Consider the following 22,872-nt stretch of genomic DNA (forward strand, 5'->3'; position numbering starts at 1 on the left):
ACTCTTTTTTCCATTGGATATTCTTTCCTGCTTTGTCAAAGATTAGTTGACCATAAAGTTGAGGGAATTCATGTATCTTTTGGTGGACATTTGGGTTGTTTCCAGTATGGGGCTGTTATAAATGAAGCTTTATGAAAATTTATGCACAAGTCTTTGTGTGCACATGTTTTCATTTCCTTTGGGTAAATACCTAGGAATTGCTGGGTTGTATAGTAAATGTATGATTAACTTTATAAGAAACTGCCAAACAGTTTTTCAGAGTACTTGTACTATTTTGTATGCCCACCAACAAAGAATGAGAGTTTTGTTTGTTCCCTGTGTTTGACAAAAATTGATGTTGTCAGTATTTCTTTAGTCATTCTGGTAAGCATATGTCTTATTACAGTTTTAATTTGCATTTCTGTGATGACTAATATTGTTGAGCTTGCTTTTCTCATGTGCTTATTGGCCATTTAAATATCTTCTTTTGTGAACTATCTTTTTAGTTCTTTTTCCCATTTTTGTTAGGTTGTTTGTCTTACTATTTAGTTTGAAGAGTTCTTTGTATGTTCTGGATACTAGACCTTTATCTGTTGTATTGTAGATACTTTCTCCCAGTGTGCCTTTCCTTTCCAACTTTTTACAGTACTATTTGAAGACCAGAGTTTTTTATTTTGTTGGTATGTACTTTATCACTTTTTTCTTATATGATTCATGATTTTTATGTCTTATTCAAAAGATTACAAACATTTTCTTGTATTTTTTTTCCCTAGGAATTTTGTCATTGTAGCTTGTACATTTAGGTCTGTTATCTCCCCTACTAGTCTGTATAAGCTCCTTGAAGGCAAAAGGCTATGCCTGATTTATGTCTGTATTTTCCATAGTGGTTAGTTGTCTAATAAAAGTTTAAAAAATAAATAAGTGAATATGATTTCATGATACATAATGCCAATGGTAAGATGAGAATAGATAGCTAGTCCCAAAGCTGCTCTATTTCTTCTTGGCTGCTATGACCTGAATTACTTTTTGCTTTTGACTTATTTCACCAATCTGTTCTAGTGAAGAAAAAAAAAAATTCCATCAGAAAATGCATTAATAAACTTGGAGTAATATTGTATTGGGCCCAGTTAGATATTTTAAAGTAACTTTATTATACGAAAGTAAAATTTCATTTTACCTTCCCATGTTGTTGGTATGAATTTCTCTTTGTATGAATTTGGGATGCCTCTGTGGCTCAGTCAGTGAAGTTTCTGCTCAGGTCTTAATCCCAGGATCCTGGGATCGAGTCCCACATCAGGCTCCCTGCTCACCGTGGAGCCTGTTTTTTCCTCTGCCTACTGCTCGCCCTGCTTGTGCTCACGCTTACTCTCTCTCTCCCCCTCTCTCTCACAAATAAATAAATAAAATCTTTAATAAAAAATGAATTTAGAAAATTGAGTGTTAATAAAAAAAAGTTTGAGGGGGTGCCTAGGTGGCTCAGTTGGTTAAATTTCTGCCTTTGAATCATGTCATGATCCCAGGGTCCTGGGATCGAGGCCTGCATCAACTCCCTGCTCAATAGGAAGCCTGCTCCTCCCTCCCCCTCTGCTGCTCCCCGTGCTTATGCTCTCTCTTCTGTCAAATAAATAAAATATTTAAAAAACAATTTTTTAAATCCCCTCTAAACTATGTACATGAATTCAAAACCACTGAAATGGTATTTTACTTCTGTGTATTTTACTTTAGTAAGATAGATTTGCTTCCTTTTTCTTAAAATGAAACTTCATTTTTGCTCCTGTAGAAGAATGTGGCAATAAAGAAACTCAAGCAGCCATGGTTTTTGCTTCTCTCTTTTGCTTCATTCACATATTTTGGTTGATAGTCATATACTTTTTATATCTTTTGATGTCAATCCCCACTTTATCTCTTGTGATATACCCCTACACTGAAAAAATAAAGCCCATGTTTTGCCACTTGAAACAGGTGCATAGGACAGATAAACATATATGGGTCATAGAAATCTCGACAACTTGGAGAAGATGCAAAACCTGAACCAGCTGTATTTCACATTTAAGAGGCAGATTTTATGTGTGAATTACGATGGAGGTTGGGAGATAAAAATAAAAAACTAAATGTTTTTGTTTGTGGAATATCTTTTAGTGACTTTTACATAGTTTCTTCAACTGGGTAATTACTCTATGCTTTCTTCATGATTCTCCTTCAGGACAGTATAGTGTAAGATTCAGTGACAACATCTGAACCCTAGACGAACAGTACTTTAGGGACTATTGTATGAAGAATTACCTCAGAATTTACAAGCATGGCCCTGATAGCCAAAATATGTGTTTGACTTGACAATACTGGTATTTCATATGTATAGCTCTTGAGAGTTGGGTATGACATGGGAATTTGAAGGTAACTGCTCAAAATAGTTCAAGCCAATGTCTCTCTACATTTTGTATAGATCATACCATAATCCATATCATTAGAAGTATTTGTTTTTAGTATTTTTATAGCACTCACTCTCTCTTCCTGGCATTTATCACCATATTTATGAGTGAAACCAAATCAAAAAAGGGAAGAACTATTCATCGTGTCATGTATGTTTTTAATATTTCATTGCAGAATAGTTGGTTCTTCCTCATCTTTAGAAGATGATAAATAAAATGGATTATCATATGCCCACAGGATGCCTTAATAGCCTATCAAAGCCTGATTCTCAGAGTTAGCCTTGCACGTAGATGGAAAGTTAACAGAAGCTAGAAATATTGATTACTGAGTAAGTCTTAGGTTGTGTGTCAGTGCCTTTCAGGAAGACAGCCATTTTATCAGAAGGGAGCTATGCCTGCAAACACAAAGAGGTGTAGGACATTAGTTTTGTAAAGCAGCAGATATGATACAGGAGGAGAGCCACAGGGACCTGACATGGCAGATCCGTAGCAGTGGGGAAAATATATATGACTAGGTACAGGGCCAAATTCAGAAGCTGTACCCAGAGTTCTGTCCTCCATTGATCTCTTCTCTCATGTTGCATTCTTTGAGCACATGTTTTTTGCAGTTGATTATTTTCTGTAGATACTGGGATTTCAACAGTCTACTTTGGTGCTGGAAGTAAGACTTACTGCGGTGATGGAAGTGTTCTGTATCTGCACTGTCTAGTGTGATAGCCACTAGCTGTATGTGGCTGTTGAGCACTTGAACTAGTGCTAGTTTGACTGATTAACTGAATTTGTAGTAATTTTATTTAATTTTAAATAGTGTAGCTTTAGGTAGCCATATGTGGCTAGTAGCCACCATATTGAACAGTGCAGATTTAGTTGGCCTCTGTCCAGATCCTAAAACATTGAAGTCACCCATGTCATATGCTGTTAGGAGGTTTCTATTGCTCTTAGCATTGTAATAATGCTGGGCAAGTGTAGGTACTCGGGGTATATTAATGTTTGTTAATATTAATGAGTTAAATTGAATGGATACACATAGAGAAGGGAAAGGGAAGAAGCATGAAGAACTGAGTGGTGTCCTGGTGAGGTGTTTTGGGCTCTGATGCCAATGCCTAACCTTTAGTTTTCGTCTAATTTTGTCATTTTATTTTTTATTTTTTTTTTAATTTTATTTTTTATAAACATATAATATATTTTAATCCCCAGGGGTACAGGTCTGTGAATCGCCAGATTTACACACTTCACAGCACTCACCATAGCACATACCCTCCCCAATGTCCATAATCCCACCCCCCCAACCCCCCTCCCCCCATCAACCCTCAGTTTGTTTTGTGAGATTAAGAGTCACTTATGGTTTGTCTCCCTCCCAATCCCATCTTGTTTCATTTACTCTTCTCCTACCCCCTTAACCCCCCATGTTGCATCTCCTCTCCCTCATATCAGGGAGATCATATGATAGTTGTCTTTCTCCGATTGACTTATTTCGCTAAGCATGATACCCTCTAGTTCCATCCACGTCGTCGCAAATGGCAAGATTTCATTTCTTTTGATGGCTGCAAAGTATTCCATTGTGTATATATACCACATCTTCTTTATCCATTCGTCTGTTGATGGACATCTAGGTTCTTTCCATAGTTTGGCTATTGTAGACATTGCTGCTATAAACATTCGGGTGCACGTGCCCCTTCGGGTCACTACGTTTGTATCTTTAGGGTAAATACACAGCAGTGCAATTGCTGGGTCATAGGGTAGTTCCATTTTCAACATTTTGAGGAACCTCCATGCTGTTTTCCAGAGTGGTTGCACCAGCTTGCATTCCCACCAACAGTGTAGGAGGGTTCCCCTTTCTCCGCATCCTCGCCAGCATCTGTCATTTCCTGACTTGTTAATTTTAGCCATTCTGACTGGTGTGAGGTGATATCTCATTGTGGTTTTGATTTGTATTTCCCTGATGCCGAGTGATGTGGAGCACTTTGTCATGTGTCTGTTGGCCATCTGGATGTCTTCTTTGCAGAAATGTCTGTTCATGTCCTCTGCCCATTTCTTGATTGGATTATTTGTTCTTTGGGTGTTGAGTTTGTTAAGTTCTTTATAGATTTTGGACACTAGCCCTTTATCTGATATGTCATTTGCAAATATCTTCTCCCATTCTGTCAGTTGTCTTTTGGTTTTGTTAACTGTTTCCTTTGCTGTGCAAAAGCTTTTGATCTTGATGAAGTCCCAATAGTTCATTTTTGCCCTTGCTTCCCTTGCCTTTGGTGATGTTCCTAGGAAGATGTTGCTGCGGCTGAGGTCGAAGAGGTTGCCGCCTGTGTTCTCCTCAAGGATTTTGATGGATTCCTTTCTCACATTGAGATCCTTCATCCATTTTGAGTCTATTTTCATGTGTGGTGTAAGGAAATGATCCAATTTCATTTTTCTGCATGTGGCTGTCCAATTTTCCCAACACCATTTATTGAAGAGGCTGTCTTTTTTCCATTGGATATTCTTTCCTGCTTTGTCGAAGATGAGTTGACCATAGAGTTGAGGGTCTATTTCTGGGCTCTCTCTTCTGTTCCATTGATCTATGTGTCTGTTTCTGTGCCAGTACCATGCTGTCTTGATGATGACAGCTTTGTAATATAGCTTGAAGTCCGGAATTGTGATGCCACCAACTTTGGCTTTCTTTTTCAATATTCCTTTGGCTATTCGAGGTCTTTTCTGGTTCCATATAAATTTTAGGATTATTTGTTCCATTTCTTTGAAAAAAATGGATGAGACTTTGATAGGAATTGCATTAAATGTGTAGATTGCTTTAGGTAGCATAGACATTTTCACAATATTTATTCTTCCAATCCAGGAGCATGGAACATTTTTCCATTTCTATGTGTCTTCCTCAATTTCTTTCATGAGTACTTTATAGTTTTCTGAGTATAGATTCTTAGTCTCTTTGGTTAGGTTTATTCCTAGGTATCTTATAGTTTTGGGTACAATTATAAATGGGATGGACTCCTTAATTTCTCTTTCTTCTGTCTTGTTGTTGGTGTAGAGAAATGCAACTGATTTCTGTGCATTGATTTTATATCCTGACACTTTACTGAATTCCTGTACAAGTTCTAGCAGTTTTGGAGTGGAGTCTTTTGGGTTTTCCACATATAGTATCATATCATCTGCAAAGAGTGATAGTTTGACTTCTTCTTTGCCGATTTGGATGCCTTTAATTTCCTTTTGTTGTCTGATTGCTGAGGCTAGGACTTCTAGTACTATGTTGAATAGCAGTGGTGATAATGGACATCCCTGCCGTGTTCCTGACCTTAGCGGAAAAGCTTTCAGTTTTTCTCCATTGAGAATGATATTTGCAGTAGGTTTTTCATAGATGGCTTTGATAATATTGAGGTATGTGCCCTCTATCCCTCCACTTTGAAGAGTTTTGATCAGGAAGGGATGCTGTACTTTGTCAGATGCTTTTTCAGCATCTATGGAGAGTATCATATGGTTCTTGTTCTTTCTTTTATTAATGTGTTGTATCACATTGATTGATTTGCAGATGTTGAACCAACCTTGCAGCCCTGGAATAAATCCCACTTGGTCGTGGTGAATAATCCTTTTAATGTACTGTTCAATCCTATTGGCTAGTATTTTGGCGAGAATTTTTGCATCTGTGTTCATCAAGGTTATTGGTCTGTAGTTCTCTTTTTTGATGGGATCCTTGTCTGGTTTTGGGATCAAGGTGATGCTGGCCTCATAAAATGAGTTTGGAAGTTTTCCTTCCATTTCTATTTTTTGGAACAGTTTCAGGAGAATAGGAATTAGTTCTTCTTTAATTGTTTGGTAGAATTCCCCCGGGAAGCCATCTGGCCCTGGGCTTTTGTTTGTTTGGAGATTTTTGATGACTGTTTCAATCTCCTTACTGGTTATGGGTCTGTTGAGGCTTTCTATTTCTTCCTGGTTCAGTTGTGGTAGTTTATATGTCTCTAGGAATGCATCCATTTCTTCCAGATTGTCAAATTTGTTGGCATAGAGTTGCTTATAGTATGTTCTTATAATTGTCTGTATTTCTTTGGTGTTAGTTGTGATCTCTCCTCTTTCATTCATGATTTTATTTATTTGGGTCCTCTCTCTTTTCTTTTTGATAAGTCTGGCCAGGGGTTTATCGATCTTATTAATTCTTTCAAAGAACCAGCTCCTAGTTTCGTTGATTTGTTCTATTGTTTTTTTGGTTTCAATTTCATTGATTTCTGCTCTGATCTTTATGATTTCTCTTCTCCTGCTGGGTTTAGGGTTTCTTTCTTGTTCTTTCTCCAGCTCCTTTAGGTGTCAGGTTAGGTTGTGTACCTGAGACCTTTCTTGTTTCTTGAGAAAGGCTTGTACCGCTATATATTTTCCTCTCAGGACTGCCTTTGTTGTGTCCCACAGATTCTGAACCGTTGTGTTTTCATTATCGTTTGTTTCCATAAATTTTTTCAATTCTTCTTTAATTTCCTGGTTGACCCATTCATTCTTTAGAAGGATGCTGCTTAGTCTCCATGTATTTGGGTTCTTTCCAAATTTCCTCTTGTGATTGAGTTCTAGCTTCAGAGTATTGTGGTCTGAAAATATGCAGGGAATGATTCCAATCTTTTGTTAACGGTTGAGACCTGATTTAGGACCAAGAATGTGATCTATTCTGGAGAATGTTCCATGTGCACTAGAGAAGAATGTGTATTCTGTTGCTTTGGGATGAAATGTTCTGAATATATCTGTGATGTCCATCTGGTCCAGTGTGTCATTTAAGGCCTTGATTTCCTTCTTGATCTTTTGCTTGGATGATCTGTCCATTTCAGTGAGGGGAGTGTTAAAGTCCCCTACTATTATTGTATTATTGTCGATATGTTTCTTTGATTTTGTTATTAATTGGTTTATATAGTTGGCTGCTCCCACGTTAGGGGCATAGATATTTAAAATTGTTAGATCTTCTTGTTGGACAGTTCCTTTGAGTATGATATAGTGTCCTTCCTCATCTCTTATTATAGTCTTTGGCTTAAAATCTAATTGATCTGATGTAAGGATTGCCACTCCTGCTTTCTTCTGATGTCCATTAGCATGGTAAATTCTTTTCCACCCCCTCACTTTAAATCTGGAGGTGTCTTCGGGTTTGAGATGAGTTTCTTGTAGGCAACATATAGATGGGTTTTGTTTTTTTATCCATTCTGATACCCTGTGTCTTTTGATTGGGGCATTTAGCCCATTAACATTCAGGGTAAGTATTGAGAGATATGAATTTACTGCCATTGTATTGCCTGTAAGGTGACTGTTATTGTATATTGTCTCTGTTTCTTTCTGATCTTCTACTTTTAGGGTCTCTCTTTGCTTAGAGGACCCCTTTCAATATTTCCTGTAGAGCTGGTTTGGTATTTGCAAATTCTTTCAGTTTTTGTTTGTCCTGGAAGCTTTTAATCTCTCCTTCTATTTTCAATGATAGCCTAGCTGGATATAGTATTCTTGGCTGCATGTTTTTCTCATTTAGTACTCTGAATATATCATGCCAGTTCTTTCTGGCCTGCCAGGTCTCTGTGGATAAGTCTGCTGCCAATCTAATATTTTTACCATTGTACGTTACAGACTTCTTTTCCTGGGCTGCTTTCAGGATCTTCTCTTTGTCACTAAGACTTGTAAATTTTACTATTAGGTCACAGGGTGTGGACCTATTCTTGTTGATTTTGAGGGGGGTTCTCTGAACCTCCTGGATTTTGATGCTTGTTCCCTTTGCCATATTGGGGAAATTCTCTCCAGTAATTCTCTCCAAAATACCTTCTGCTCTCCTCTCTGTTTCCTCTTCTTCTGGAATCCCAATTATTCTAATGTTGTTTCGTCTTATGGTGTCACTTATCTCTCGAATTCTCCCCTCATGGTCCAGTAGCTGTTTGTCCCTCTTTTGCTCAGCTTCTTTATTCTCTGTCATTTGGTCTTCTATATCGCTAATTCTTTCTTCTGCCTCATTTATCCTAGCAGTCAGGGCCTCCATTTTTGTTTGCACCTCACTAATAGCTTTTTTGATTTCAACTTGGTTAGATTTTAGTTCCTTTATTTCTCCAGAAAGGGCTTTTATATCTCCCGAGAGGGTTTCTCTAATATCCTCCATGCCTTTTTCGAGCCTGGCTAGAACCTTGAGAATCATCATTCTGAACTCTGGATCTGACATATTACCAATGTCTGTATTGATTAGGTCCCTAGCCTTTGGTACTGCCTCTTGTTCTTTTTTTTGTGGTGAATTTTTCCGCCTTGTCATTTTGTCCAGATAAGAGTATATGAAGGAGCAAGTAAAATGCTAAAAGGGTGGCAACAACCCCAGGAAAATATGCTTTAGCCAAATCAGAAGAGATCCCAAATCGTGAGTGGGGAGAAAGGGGTTAAAAAGAGGTTCAGAAAGAAAAAAAAAAAAGAAAGAAAAAGAAACAAAAAAAAAACCAATGAAGAAAATATATAAAAAGGAAAAAAAAAAAAATATATATATATATATATATATATTAGATAAACTAGTTAAAAAGCGTTAAAAAAGAAAAGGGTAAAAGTTAAAAAAATTTAGCAGAAGAAGAAAAAAAAATTGAAAAAGAAAAAAATATTAAATTAACTGCAAGGCTAAAGAATCATGAGGAGAAAGCCATGAGTTCCCTGCTTTGCTTTCTCCTCCTCTGGAATTCCGCTGCTCTCCTTGGTATTGAAACTACACTCCTTGGTAGGTGAACTTGGTCCTGGCTGGGTTTCTTTTTTGTTTTGTTTTGTTTTTGTTTTGTTTGTTTTTTTTTAAGAGAGAGAGCGAGCACAGGCAGACAGAGTGGCAGGCAGAGGCAGAGGCAGAGGAAGAAGCAGGCTCCCCACAGAACAAGGAGCCCGATGTGGGACTCGATCCCAGAACGCTGGGATCATGACCTGAGCCGAAGGCAGCTGCTTAACCAACTGAGCCACCCAGGCGTCCCCTGGCTGGGTTTCTTGTTGATCTTCTGGGGGTGAGGCCTGTTGTAGTGGTTCTCAAGTGTCTTTGCCCCAGGCTGAGTTGCACCACCCTTACCCGGCCGGGCTGAGTAATCCACTCTGGTTCGCTTTCGGGAGCTTTTGTTCCCTGAGCGCTTTCCGTAGAGTTCCGGAGGGTGGGAATGAAGATGGCGGCCTCCTGGTCTCCAGCCCGGAGGAGCTGAGAGCCCGGGACCCCACTCCTCAGTGCGCCCTCAGAGAACAGCGCCCACTTACTCCCATCACCCTGGCCTCCGGCCGCGCTCCGAGCTGACCGAGCCTGCGACCGGTTCAAGGTAACCCCGAGATTAGAGCTCACTCCGCGGCTCTGTCTCTGTAGCCAGCTTCCCTGTTCTAATACCGGTAAGCTCTGCGACACTCAGACACCCCCGATCCGTCTGTGACCCTGCAGGACCTGAGGCCATGCTGACCCCGTGTGGGCTTCACCCCGGTTAAGCCTCTGGAGCGATGTCCCTCAGCGAACGGACTTTTAAAGGTCCTGATTTTGTGCTCCGTTGCTCCGCCGCTTGCCAGGAGCCGGCCCCTCCCCCCACAGTCTATCTTCCCATCACTTTGGATTCACTTCTCTGCCAGTCCTACCTTTCAGAAAGTGGTTGATTTTCTGTTTCTAAAGTTGCTGTTCTTCTCTTCCATCTCCCGTTGGATTTGTAGGTGTTTGCAATCTTTAGATAAGCTATCTAGCTGATCTCCCGCTACCTGAAGTAGTCTCAGCTGCTACTTCTCCGCCATCTTGACTCCTCCGTTCGTCATTTTATTTTTTATTGTGTTCCATTAGCTTGTCCATTTGTGTCTGTTTTGATGTCTAAATATTGCATAGATACAAAATTTAAATAGATATATAAGTAAAGTATAAAGAATAATGATGCATTCACCACCCCTTTTCAAAATGTTTCTTTAGTCTCCTGTACTTTCCCCTTGCCTCCCTATGAGAGCTAGCCTCAATTTTGTGTTTATCATTTTTTCTTTATAGTTTTATCACATATATCCACAAACAATTCATTTTTTAGTTTTACAAGTTTTTAAATTTTATATAAATGGAATCATTTATATGTATTCTTCTGTGACCTCCTTTATTCATTTAATATTATATTCCCAATAACATCCCCATTGTTACATTGTATTCATGTTGCATAGTCTACTCATTTTCACTATCATGGGATATTCCTTTGTATGACTATGCCACAAATCATCTATTTTATTACTGATGGCCTTTTTTTCCTAGTGTTTAGCTAGTGCATTACTGTGCAGCTGTGAAATCCCTGTGTATATCACTTGGCATACTTGTGAAAGACTTACTGTAGGGTCCAAACGAGTATTTCTCTGTTCTGTGTCTTCCTCCTTCTCTTCTCCTTTCTTTTCTTCTCCTCTTCCACCTCCCTCTTTTCCTCCCCTCCCTTCTTCCTCTTCTAGAATTAAGGGAAGACAAATGCAGAGAAATAGAGATTTTTTTTCTTTTTGCTTTATTTCTGATAAGCTCAGTGCTCCTTTAAAAGCATCTTGCCCCTGTTTCTAGTCTTCCATGGCCCCTTTATACTTTTGTGTTCATAGAACAAGTTCAGATTGGGAGTCAGTCAAAAATATTAGAAATGTCTTATTCATTCATAGTCTGTAGCTCTTTGCAAGTAGTACCTTTGTGAAATAACTCCTCTTATATCAATTATTTGTCCCTTTTACTTTGCATTATAATTGGAAATTAGAGGGTCTAGATCACTGCTTCTCAACTCTACTGTCCATTAGAATGTCTCAGGAGTCTTTTAAAAGATATCAATGCATCATCATGCTGCTGCAAACATTCATATACAAGGTTTTATTTTAACACTGTTTTCATATCTTTGGGGTTTATACTCAGAAGTGAAATTGCTGGGTTATATAATAGTTCTATGTTTGACTTTTTGAGGGATCACCAAACCTTTCCACAGGAGTTGCACAATTTTACATTCCCACCAGCAGTGTGTGAGGAGTTTCTCTACATTGTCACCTAAACAACATTATTGCTCATTTAAAAATTTTAGTTATCAAGAGACTTTGTAAAAGGGATATTGATGTGGGAATCTAATAGTTCAATCTAATAGTTCAATCCAATGTCTCTCTAAATTTTAGAGTAGTGGTTCTTAATCAGGAGTTCACATAATAATTACCTGTGGAACTTTTAAAAATACTCACGGCCAGTACCTTCCTTAAATTTTCTGAATGGAGGGAGGTCTCCAGAGGCAAAGTCCAGAATTAATACCCCTCATTAAGAACCATTGCCTGAAATAGTGGTTCTCAAAGTTTGGTCTGGGGATCCCTGAGGCCCCCTGAGATCCTTTCATGGGAGTCCTTTGAGGTTAAAACTATTTTCATCATCATACTAAGACAGTATTTGTGTTTTTCATTCTCATTCTCTCTTGAGTGCACATTGAAGTTTTCCAAAGTCTTCATGACATGCGATAGCAGTTTGAATGCATAAGCAGATATAAGAATCCAGCTGTCTTCTATTAAACCAGATATGAAAGAGATTTACAAAAAAGGAAAACAGTACCACTTTTATGAATTTTTATTAAAAATTTGTTCTTTATGACTTATAATGGGTTTATCACTGTTTTTAAATCAATTAATACAGTTTTTTAAATTTCCCAGGTTTAATGATACACACGGGTAGATATAACCTACATAAATGAAATCTCTTTGAAATCTTCAGTAATTGAAAGCATAAAGAGGTCTTAAGACCAGCGAAATGGGAACTGTAGACTTTTGGGGAAAAAAAGAAACAAATAAAAATAGCTATTACCCATTTGTTGAACACTTACCATTTAATTAATATTGGGTTAATCTTTTCACATATTTTGTTTCCTTTCGTCTTTATAATAACTTCATGACATAATGTAGATTTAACCCCATTTTCGCGTGGAGAAATTCAATCTCAAAGAAGTTAACTTGGCTAGTTCATAAGTGTAGGAGCCAGGATTTCAATTTAAGTCTTTAGAATACATGTTCTTAATCATTACCATAACCTTAAAAAGGTAGAGGTCATTTGTATGGAAATTGTTGATAGTTCAGTGCCATAATGACTCATTGACCTCTAGCATCAGGCCTCAGAAAGATAACCTTTGAAATCTTTGTAGACTTAAATAATACATAAATACCATGTGGTGCACATACTGGCCAGTTGTTCTCTTTAGTGGTCCTCAGTATAAGGACTATTAAATAGGAGAAATATAGGAAGGATAATCTAGGTATGAAAAGATGCAGTTGGCAAAATGTTTACCTTGTTTGGAAAAGTGATTTTAGCATCTTATTAAAATAGGAAGATAAATATTCAGTTAGAACAGTCAACAAATTGTGACCCTTTACAAAAATCTGATTTTCTGAGACCTTATATGCAATCAGTCAGTCCTCTGAAGAGTCCGTCATTGCAGGGATGATAAAGTGGAATAATTGTTTTAACTTCTTGGTATCTTCTCTTGCAATAGCTAAAAAATCAGATGCTGCTTTGTTTACATAGAATAAGAGGGTAATTTTTTTTCATGTGGATAATATTTCAGTTCGTCAAGAAATAAAATCTTTGCTAATTAGGGAAGTTCACCAGATCTAGTCCTTTTCAAAAATTTACTTACTGCCCGCAGAGTAAAAACTAATTATGTGGGCAGTCACTTTTCAAAAAACTGATTCTATATCTCCTAGTACCTTCTGTGAAAAATTATTTCAGAGAATAGCAGAATTTTTTGCTTAGTAACTTATATTCTGTATACCATCTTCCTTTTCTTTCCCCTCTATCCTAACCCCCCATTCCAGTGCTTTTTTAAAGATTCATTTTTGGAATCAGCATATTTAGCAGAAAGTGAGTTATTTGCTTATTTGACAAATAGTAATTGTCTAGTGTGTATTGGGCACTGTGTTAAGACTGGGGATACTGTAATGAACCCAAACATAGATAAGGTCATGAAATCTACAGTCTAATGAAGGAGCTGGACAAACATTAAACAAAGGATCACGTTTCTTTTCTTTTTTTATTTTAAAAGGTGCTGTGAACAATAGTACATGGTGTTATTAAAAAGAGCCTAATGGGAGGATTGACCTAAAAGGTTGGAAGAAGACTGAAGCCGAAGTGGGGCTCAGGGAAGGGATGAGTTCCTTTTGTGACAAGTGAAAGAATCATTCGAATACATGATACATGCTTCTAGAGTCTAGAAAAGAAATCTGGGCAGGAGATAGAAATGTGTGAATTGTGTGCCAATAGTTAATTAATTGAAATTGTTAGCTGAGGTGAGATCATCTAGGGAGAATGTATACAGTGAGAAAAGAAGAGGGCCTAAGGACTAAGTTTTGAGGAATTTTAGTGTTTACTAAACAGAGTACAATGTAGGAGACAGAGATGGACATCAAATAAGTAGGAAAACTAGGAGAATACAGTGTTAAATGTTTCAAGATGAGAGAATCTTCCAAGGAGATTCAAGTAAAATCAAGACTCCTTATTACCATGGCTTACAAGGAATGCCCTGCATGATCCTTTCCCACCTCTTTGACCTCTTACCACTCATCTTGCTGCTAGTGTACTTTTGTTCTTTAAACACATCAGTCTCATTTCCTATCTTAGGACCTATGTACTTAATGTTCCCTTTTCTGGAATGTCCTTCCCCCAGTTCAGACTTTATCTCCTCAGAGAAGAATAGCCAACCCCTCTACTCCTTTAGCAGAATTGTTGTCAGGCTCTATTGACCTTTGAATGTCATTATACAGCTAAGATTATATTTTGTTTGGGCCTCAGACTCAGTTCCACATCAAATACTTAGGACATGTTAAAGTTAATTTTTCAGAGATAGTTAACAATGCTGGTAGAGAATAATTTTTAGATTTTAGAGTGCATCCTCCCTAAGGCATCTTGACGTGAATTGTTGAAATGGTGAGAGCTGTCTTATCCCCTTCCACCAAGTGTATTGCAGGATGGTTAGAAGAATAGGGGAAAACTGAAAAGGAGATGCATGGAGTCCGCTCTGTAGAAATAATGAATGACAAATATGTGACAGTATTGATAATCCAGTGGATTCAAAGCAGTAGTAAACGTATGATTATTTTTGAAAGATGGGAATACCATTTGACAAAGACTGTTTCAAAAGCTAATTTAAAGCTGTGAGTTCACTTCAGTTCAATGAATGTTTACTGAGCTGACCACAGAGAAGTAATAGGAAGTTGGGAGTGGGGGCCTTCGGTAAAGTTGCTGATCACCCTTATGCTGAATAAGTTCTTCCCCAGCTGAAGAACAGTAATTACTCTTTCGAAATATAAAGGTGACCTCTTGAATTTCAGGGCCAGAAAAAATAAATGGCCAAGCAATCAGGGAGTGTTTTATAATAATCCACTTGCCAATTTAGGGTTTCATAAAACTCCACAGAAGGAAGAAAATGACCTTTGTAGATCTTTTTGCGGGGGGGAGGTAACTTTTTTATTTTTAAAGATCCATTTTTGTAGTTAACTTGGTTAATGTGTATTAAATGTAACTTTTGTTATCTTAAACATCTACTCCAAGCTCATGGACTTTCCTTATATAGCTTGCCTCTCTTCATAATCTGGTACAAGAATGCTTTTTAGTGCTGAGTGTTTTCTTTTTCTTCTGGTTGCTTCTCACAGCAGTACTGGCCTTTCACCTGGTTTTGTATCTTATTTTGGAAGTGGCCTTGTTCTCGGATCTTATTTTAAATGTTGGTTAGTCTAAGCCTCGCTGCAAATGGCTTTCATGTCTGTGAAAGACAGAAAAGAAGAAGTCAGCATAAATTAAAGTGAGAACAATTTCACATGGACCTAGAAACAAAATTGTTATAAAAGACAGGAGAGATTAATGCCAAGCTGCCCCTGTCTCCCACTCATGGAAGAATTTGAAGACCAGAACAGCTAAATGACTTGCTCAGGGTTATAAAATGTTGATGAAAATTTATCATTCTCCTTATTTACACAAAGGCAATATAATACCCTAGTGAGCTGTACTTTGAACATATAAAACAAATAAGCTACGCATAAGGAAGGTGAATATACCAAACTGTTTACTCTATCTTTGCGAAGCCTGGATGAGGCCTTACCAAGTTTTCTTCCTAATTCTCCAAGTTTATCAGTATTCAGTTACAAACATCAGTATTTTTATATCATGATAAAGGCTGTGACCACATCTGGATTTGAATCTGGCCTCTACCCCTTCCTGGGTTGTGACTCTCTGACTTTGGGGAAAGCTTCTCAACTTCTCTGACCTTCCATATCTTAGCCTGAAAAATGGAAGTAACAATCCAGACTTTATTGAGTTAACTATAAAGGAGTTAACTTTGAGGTTCCTGCAGCTCGTGCCTGGCACACAAGGAGCACTCTTCTGATGGAGCGACCATCACTGCTACTACTGCTGCTGTCCCGGCTTTTATCGTGGCATCACTGGGCAGTGGCATAGGATGTTCATTCTCAAATGATTTAGGTATTCCTCTGCTTAAAGACTAGATGCTGAATTAGGCAGTTTTGTTTTGTTTTGTTTTTTACGTAACTTCCAGTTCATTTTATTGTTCTATTAATTCAGAGAAAGCATCATGGTCGTCAGTTTTTACTTACCCTATTAGAATAATACTTAACTCCTGACTACCTCAGTCAGAGCCCGATCCTTATTATAATTAAAATAAAAATCTTGACCCTCTTTATTACTTTATACTAGAGAGCTTATCCTGCATTGCCACGAAAAATTATTAACCATTGTTAAATTAAAAATCCCTATTGCTGCTCATCTTTGAGCACCCTCATAGAATTGCCATGTGAGAAGAAGATGCCCTTGTGACTTGAATTTGTAATTCTTTTTGGAAACCACTGTTTTTGCTGTAACTGGTATCTTAATACAAATAATATGCCTCTTTTGAACAGCAATTTCATTGGCTTTCCTTGTATTTCAGGAAGATCACTGCCCATTTCTTGAAAGTCTCCTTCAGAGCCCTCAAAGGAGACTTTCAAGAAATGGGCAGTGATCTTATGCCCCCTAGTTTCTGTTTTTGCCCAGGAAAACCTCAATTAAAATATCCTTTGTTGTTAGTGAACTTCTGTATACATAATTTTTTGTGATGCAGTCCCAGAAAAAAGTGTCTTTCATCTATGTAAATATACTATTGCCGACCTACCTAGAGATTGCATAGTCCCAGGTTAGAAACTCAGGGCCTTACAATTTTTTAATTTATTGTTTGGGACAGGCCTACATTGTTTGACCTATTTAAGGTACTAAGTAACAGCCAGAGTAAAACATCTGAGTATTTTTCTATATATTATTTGTAATGTTACTGTTGGTGAGGATGCTGTACTTTTCCAGTTTACAACTGAGGAAGCCTGTCATCATCATTAGTACTCATTCATTCAGCATGAGCACCTGTTTTATCTTAGGCACTGGAGATGTAAGTATGAATAAAACATGATTCCTGCTCTGGAAAATTTCATAGTTTATTGGGGGAGAAAGATACAGACATATATAATTACATTTCAAAGTGATATGTTCTGTGTAATGAATATATGAACAAAATGCCATAGTCATATAGAGGAGGGAATAGTAAATTTGGAGGTATATGGTAAGGTTACAAAGAGAAAGGAACATTTGAACCAAATCTTGAATGATAGGTGGGAATTTGCCATTTGGAGAGAGAGGAGCCAGGAATGGTCATTAGAGGCAGGAACAGCCTAACAAAGGCCAAAGGCTTCCCCTGGCAAGCTATGTGAGGGGAGTGTCTCCAGTGTAGCTAGAGAAAAGGCTTTGTGAAGGAAAGTGAGTCAAAGCTAGGAGTTTGAACTTTATCATTTGAGCCGTAGGAAATCATTGAAGACTTTTGAGTTATGGCTGATATAATCAGGCTTGAGTTTGAAAACTCCTAATAGTTTAGGGCTGGAGAAAGAAAGACAAGTGGCAGATACCAGGTAAAAAGTTGTAGTTCTCCAAGCAAGACACAAGAGTTTACACTAAGACCATATGTGTGTAGATGTAAGAAAAAAAAAGAAAGAAAGAAAGGCAGGGGGTGTGTCTCTAAATTTGACAGCATTTTCCTAGGTGTAAACAGTATAATTTTGTGATCTGGTATGATATGGGAAGTGTGGGCAGGAGGAGATCTGATTTGGGCGATGGGGTAGAGTAACTGAAATTAATAGTACCGGAGAAAGTGAAAAAGGAAAGGAAGGATTGTTCCTTGTTTTGTTTTTTTGTCTGTTTTGGGAGCAGACAAGGGTTTTCATTTTGCATAAGGTAGGGCCAGTGTTTTCAGGAACATTCTAGCACACATGTCTGGATCTGAATCTCAGTAGAGAGGTTACCATAGTATTATTTTTGAGTTCTTACTGTTTGTTTTTCCATTAAAAACTAAGGTTCTCGGAGGTTAACTGATTATGGTCTCAGGAAGGTGGCTGAAGAACCAAAACATAAGTTCCTAAGCTTCTTACCAACTAGGCCTTAACTAAAATAGCCCTTTGGAAAAAAAAAAAAAAGACTCTTGATTTCCACTATAATTGCTTTACTGTTTCATTTCCCAGAGTATCTTTACTTAAAAAGACAACAAAACAAAGCCCAACTGGTGTATATATATCTATAATCTACTTTCTGTACTGTTTTCCGATTTTAATGTTTTTTGACAAATGCCAGTCAAATGAAGAGGGCTCAGGATAATAGCTGAGGAACCCCAAACCTCTTGTTTTGTTCTAACAAAACCTTAAAATTCAAAGATTAGAGAGTCCTCGGGAAATACTCATTATTTCACATATATCTGATCTAATCCCAGTTGTTGCCCTGATTCCAAATGAGGGAAATGAGAAGTGTTGAAGAACGAAGGTGTTAGTGTCCACTTTTCGGCAGGAATTGAAAAGTAAGATTTCACCTCACTATTTGGATTGTTGAGCTGTGAGCTATTCTCTTGAACACCAGAGAATAAAGTAGACAGTTCTTCAAAATCCATCCTCACCCCCAAGTTTCAGGGGTCACCGTGTTCATTGAAACACTTGGGTGGTTGTGAAGAACTTGAGTAGGCTTCAAACAAGGCAGATCCTTGTACATATGTGACACTCTTTTTTCACATATTTAAAAAAATAATAATTAGCATCCTTTATCCACTATAATTCTAGTTTTAACTGTTACTGTGTTGATTTCTCTGTGAAGCTCATTGGGCTGTGGTATTTTTCCTTTACTTGTTCTTGATTGCTGTGAAATGTAGTTGCCTGCTGCTTAAGGCAGCTGCAGTAGAGTGCACCCAGAAGTGGTTATAATTCTATATTTAGTAAGCCATAGGGTTTGTAAAGCATTTGCAGATTCCTTCTGGATAAAATGGTTTCTATATATGTAACATTTTTAATGAAACTATTATTATCACCCATTAGGGAAATATAGCAGCTAATATGTGCAGATTTGTGGACAAGACAGAGGCACAAAACATTTTTTTCTTAAGAGTACGCTGAGTATTTTAAATACTTAAAAATAATCATGTGAATCCTATTTTTATACTTTTAATCTTGAATTGCAGAGCTTTTACTCAAGTGTTTACCTTTGGTCCAACATTCCGAGCAGAGAATTCTCAGAGCCGGAGACACCTGGCAGAGTTTTATATGGTAGAAGCAGAGATTTCTTTTGTTGAGAGTCTTCAAGATCTCATGCAGGTAGGTACACAAGTTTTAAAACACTTTCTAAATGACAGATATCTGTGACATTAAAAGGCTTCTGTATACATTTTCATCTTGGACATCTGTGCATTGTAGGTGTTAATGGAGTGAAGAAGATGGGAACTACTTAATTTGATAAACATCTACTGAATCCCTTTAACGTACAAGAGCCAGACAGATTTAAGTTCATATCCCAGCTCTGCCATTAATTTTGTTTTGATGTTACCAAACCGTGGTGAACTTTAGCTTGCTCAACTATAAAATAATAATTACAGTAACTATTTCATAAGGTTATCAGGAGGAGTAAATGAAATAATGGCTGTATAATGTAAAGCATCTAGTATTGGGCTTAGCATACAGCAAGCTCAGTAAGTAATAGATCTTGTTATATGTTAGGCAAAGAAATAAAACATCTTTATAGTTAGAGAAACATCTACGTAGCTGTATTGGAAAGCATCTACAGGAACCATCAGAGCTCTATTTTGGGGGCAAGAAGGAAGTCCAGAAAGATAGTCAAGAGTCAGATCTTGAAAGAAAGACTTCGTAAATGCCATGCTAAGTAGTTGAGAAGGAAAAAGAGAGAGTTCTCAGATAGCAGAGGCCATGGTCAATTATAGTTTAGAAACACCTCTCTAGTAACAATATAAAAAATGATTCAGAGGGGGGATAAAAATGAGAGCCTTTTTAGGAGGCTGTGGCCATACTCCAGATAGAGCACATAAGCTCTGAAGATGGATGGACCAGGAACTGATTTTCAGCTCTACCACTTGCTATGAGATCTTAAACAAGGGATTTAATTTTCTGAGCCTCAGTTTCCTCACCTGTAAAATGAGAATAATTGTTCCTACTTGATAGGGTAGTTCAGAGAATTACACAGATTGTATATATAAGACACATAGACTAGTTCATGGCACTTTGTACCCAGAAATTATTGTCTGTTACTATGAATTCTCTATCTAGTACTATTAATATCTTAGTTTGGATTTGTAATCACAGGATGTTTAACAATTTTTGTCACTTCTCACTTCTATTCATTTTATATCTTTCTACTCTTATCCAGTAAATGACCCAATTCCACTTAAAACATAAATACCACATATATCATCAAACAGAATGGGCTTGCTATTTCATTATCCTATCTTGGTTGGATTTCCTAGTAAACTCTAAAGCAGAGATTTGGGGGGTAGGGGTTATTGGGGAATGCTCTAGAGAACAACATCCGTAAGGAAAGGAAGGAAGCAGCATTGGGCAGAGGGAAAGGTTGAACTACAGTGCATTTAGAGAGGCCTTAGGAAAACTTTGGAGCTGGAGTGGTCTTTCATGGTTGTCCCATAGAAAGGCAACGGGGTGGTATACCTTTGTTCGTTCCCCGTCAAGCAGTTACCTAACATGGGCTAGCCTTGGGAAGAGGCGTACTCTTGGGTAAGATAGCACTCCTGGCCTGGCCTGTTCCTGAAGAGGGACTCAACTAGGCACCATCAGCAATTAATATTCCCAGTGGATAAAGCTCTTGGTCCTGAAGGGGTGTTTTGACTACATACAGTATCCATTTATATACGACTTTAACGTTTCCCACTGATTGTTGTAGATCAGTGTCCCCCAGGGGACGTTTTTGGTTGTCACTTGGAAGTGGATGGAGGAGAGGGGAGAGTGGTTGCTACTGGCATCCAGTGGGTAAAGGCTAGGGATGCTGTTGGACATGCTAACATGCCCAGCCCCCCCCCCCCCCACTCAACAAAGAGTTACCTGGTCAAAAATGACGATAGTAACACTGTCAAGTAATTCTTTTCTAAAATATAGGGATTCAGGATCTGAGCCTCACAAGGCATCAATAAGGTTCCTTAAACGGCTTTTGGTTCCAGCCCACCACCCAATTGGGTATTACTCTCTCACTCAGGCAATGAGAGTATTGTAAGCCACAGAATCACACCCTTTACCTCCCTCTTTCTGCCTTGACCCTGTCTCTCCTGCCCTCCCCCCGTAAATACCAGAGAAAAGTTCCAAAGACATAAATTATGTTAGGTATTATTAAACATTATAATTATATATTCTATACCTAATAATTATTTTTTACTATTCTACTGAGTGCTATTCAGCATACACTGTTCAATAATTTTTAATTAATTGAAATATAAACTTTTTTTTAAAGACAGAAAAAAGTATGCTCCTCCAAAAGTAATCTTCTATTTTTCCTTATTTTCTCCTTTTATGAATTACATTCTCTGGAAATTATTATCTTTTTTAAAAAATATTTTATTTATTTATTTGACAGAGAGATCACAAGCAGGCAGAGAGGCAGGCAGAGAGAGAGGAGGAAGCAGGCTCCCCGCTGTGCAGAGAGCCCGACACGGGGCTCGATCCCAGGACCCTGAGATCATGACCTGAGCTGAAGGCAGCGGCTTAATCCACTGAGCCACCCAGGCGCCCCTGGAAATTATTATCTTGATGAAAATTTTAAATCAGAATACTGTAACAAAGGATTTTTTCTGCTCATAAGGTATAAACAAACGTTACTATTTTAGTGCCATTGAGTAATATATTTTTAAAAACATCTGAAGGTTATGCTAACCCTTCAGTTAAGTTTCTGTTTTCTTCAAATATATTTATAGAGCATAGTCTGAAAGTCAAGGTTAGAAAAGCCAGTGATTTTCTTCTTCAAATGGAAATTTACTGCTCATAAGAAAGACACCAATTTAACATCCCCAGTGGTCACAGTCTTCATCTTACAGATAGGTGTGTTGTGCCCCTCAACAGTGCAGGCTTAGTACCCAATCTGTTTTTGTTTGCTCCTCATATGTGTCAGTCTTTTTTTGTGATTGAGGTATATGACCCTTCATAAATCATTCAGTTGCTTAGTAACTTCTTTATCTCCCTACTCTTGGATGAAAGGTAATATAGCCTCAGGGTAAAAGATCTTTAGCCTCCTTTTGCTCTTCTTTCATCAAGTTATTCCTTACTCTTACACAAAATATATATGTAAATATAAAAATACAGAATATATAAAAAATAAATATATGAACACATATAAACACACACACGTATATGCATATATATAAATGTATCTGGTTGTTCCTTGGTAATAAGTACATTTCTGTATCCGATCAGTTAGTGTGGTGGATGCTTGTGTCCTGCCCTATGTCTCCAGCCCTGATAGGGTGCACCAGGGATGCAGGAGAAGGAGGGAAGATCCTGCCTCTGGGGCAGCCTGAACTTACCGAGTGTGTCTCTCTTTCTGAGCACAACATTGGGAGAGCCTAACAGGATCTCACTGACTTCAAACCAAACATTTTAGTTTTGATTAGAAATATTTTCCATTCCAATCACCTTTTTTCTTCTGACAACAAGTTTTTTCTGTGGGATGTGTATGGATACCCCTGGTGGAATGTATTCTTACTTACTGATTTGTGTTTATCATGACTTGTGTTATTACCACTGTATGCTTTGGCAAAGCAAAAATATACATATTTAGATGTAGATCTATCACTGCTCCTGTAATTTTAAAGTCAGCTTTCATTTACCAGTAACTGAATGAAGCACTTTTCAAAGTGTCTCATTCTTCGCAACAACTAATGTTTGTTGCATCCTTCTCTGAGCCAAATATTCAAAGTCTTATACATGGATTATCTCATTTAATTATCGCAGCAGTCCTGGAAGCTAGGTACCGTTACTGCCCTGATTCTACAGGTGAGTATATTGCACTTTCGAGAGGCAGCAGTCAGTTTTGGCTGTTCATTTGACAACCCATTTCTAGTATTGGAATGATTAATGGAAGAGTCATACATTTTTCTTTCCTTTTTTTACCCACTCTGAGAAGAAATTGCACTGCCTCCCGTAAGCAGTCTGGAAAACTGAACTAACGTTC

At 37.8% G+C, this 22,872-nt stretch overlaps 1 protein-coding gene across 3 annotated transcripts in view; it reads left to right on the plus strand.

Moving 5' to 3' along the window:
- The window catches only part of NARS2 (asparaginyl-tRNA synthetase 2, mitochondrial), a 139,330-nt gene that overhangs the window by 79,604 nt on the left and 36,854 nt on the right, over positions 1-22,872 (plus strand). For all 3 annotated transcript variants that reach the window (XR_007121062.1, XM_047692625.1, XM_047692626.1), the window contains one exon: positions 18,875-19,007. Coding sequence is in view for 2 of the 3 variants with exons in the window: in XM_047692625.1 (XP_047548581.1) it covers positions 18,875-19,007 (133 nt within the window). In the remaining variant the exon portion in view is untranslated. The remainder of the gene's footprint in view (positions 1-18,874; positions 19,008-22,872) is intronic.

The sequence above is a fragment of the Lutra lutra genome, chromosome 10 (assembly GCF_902655055.1).
Source record: "Lutra lutra chromosome 10, mLutLut1.2, whole genome shotgun sequence".
Taxonomy (NCBI): domain Eukaryota; kingdom Metazoa; phylum Chordata; class Mammalia; order Carnivora; family Mustelidae; genus Lutra; species Lutra lutra.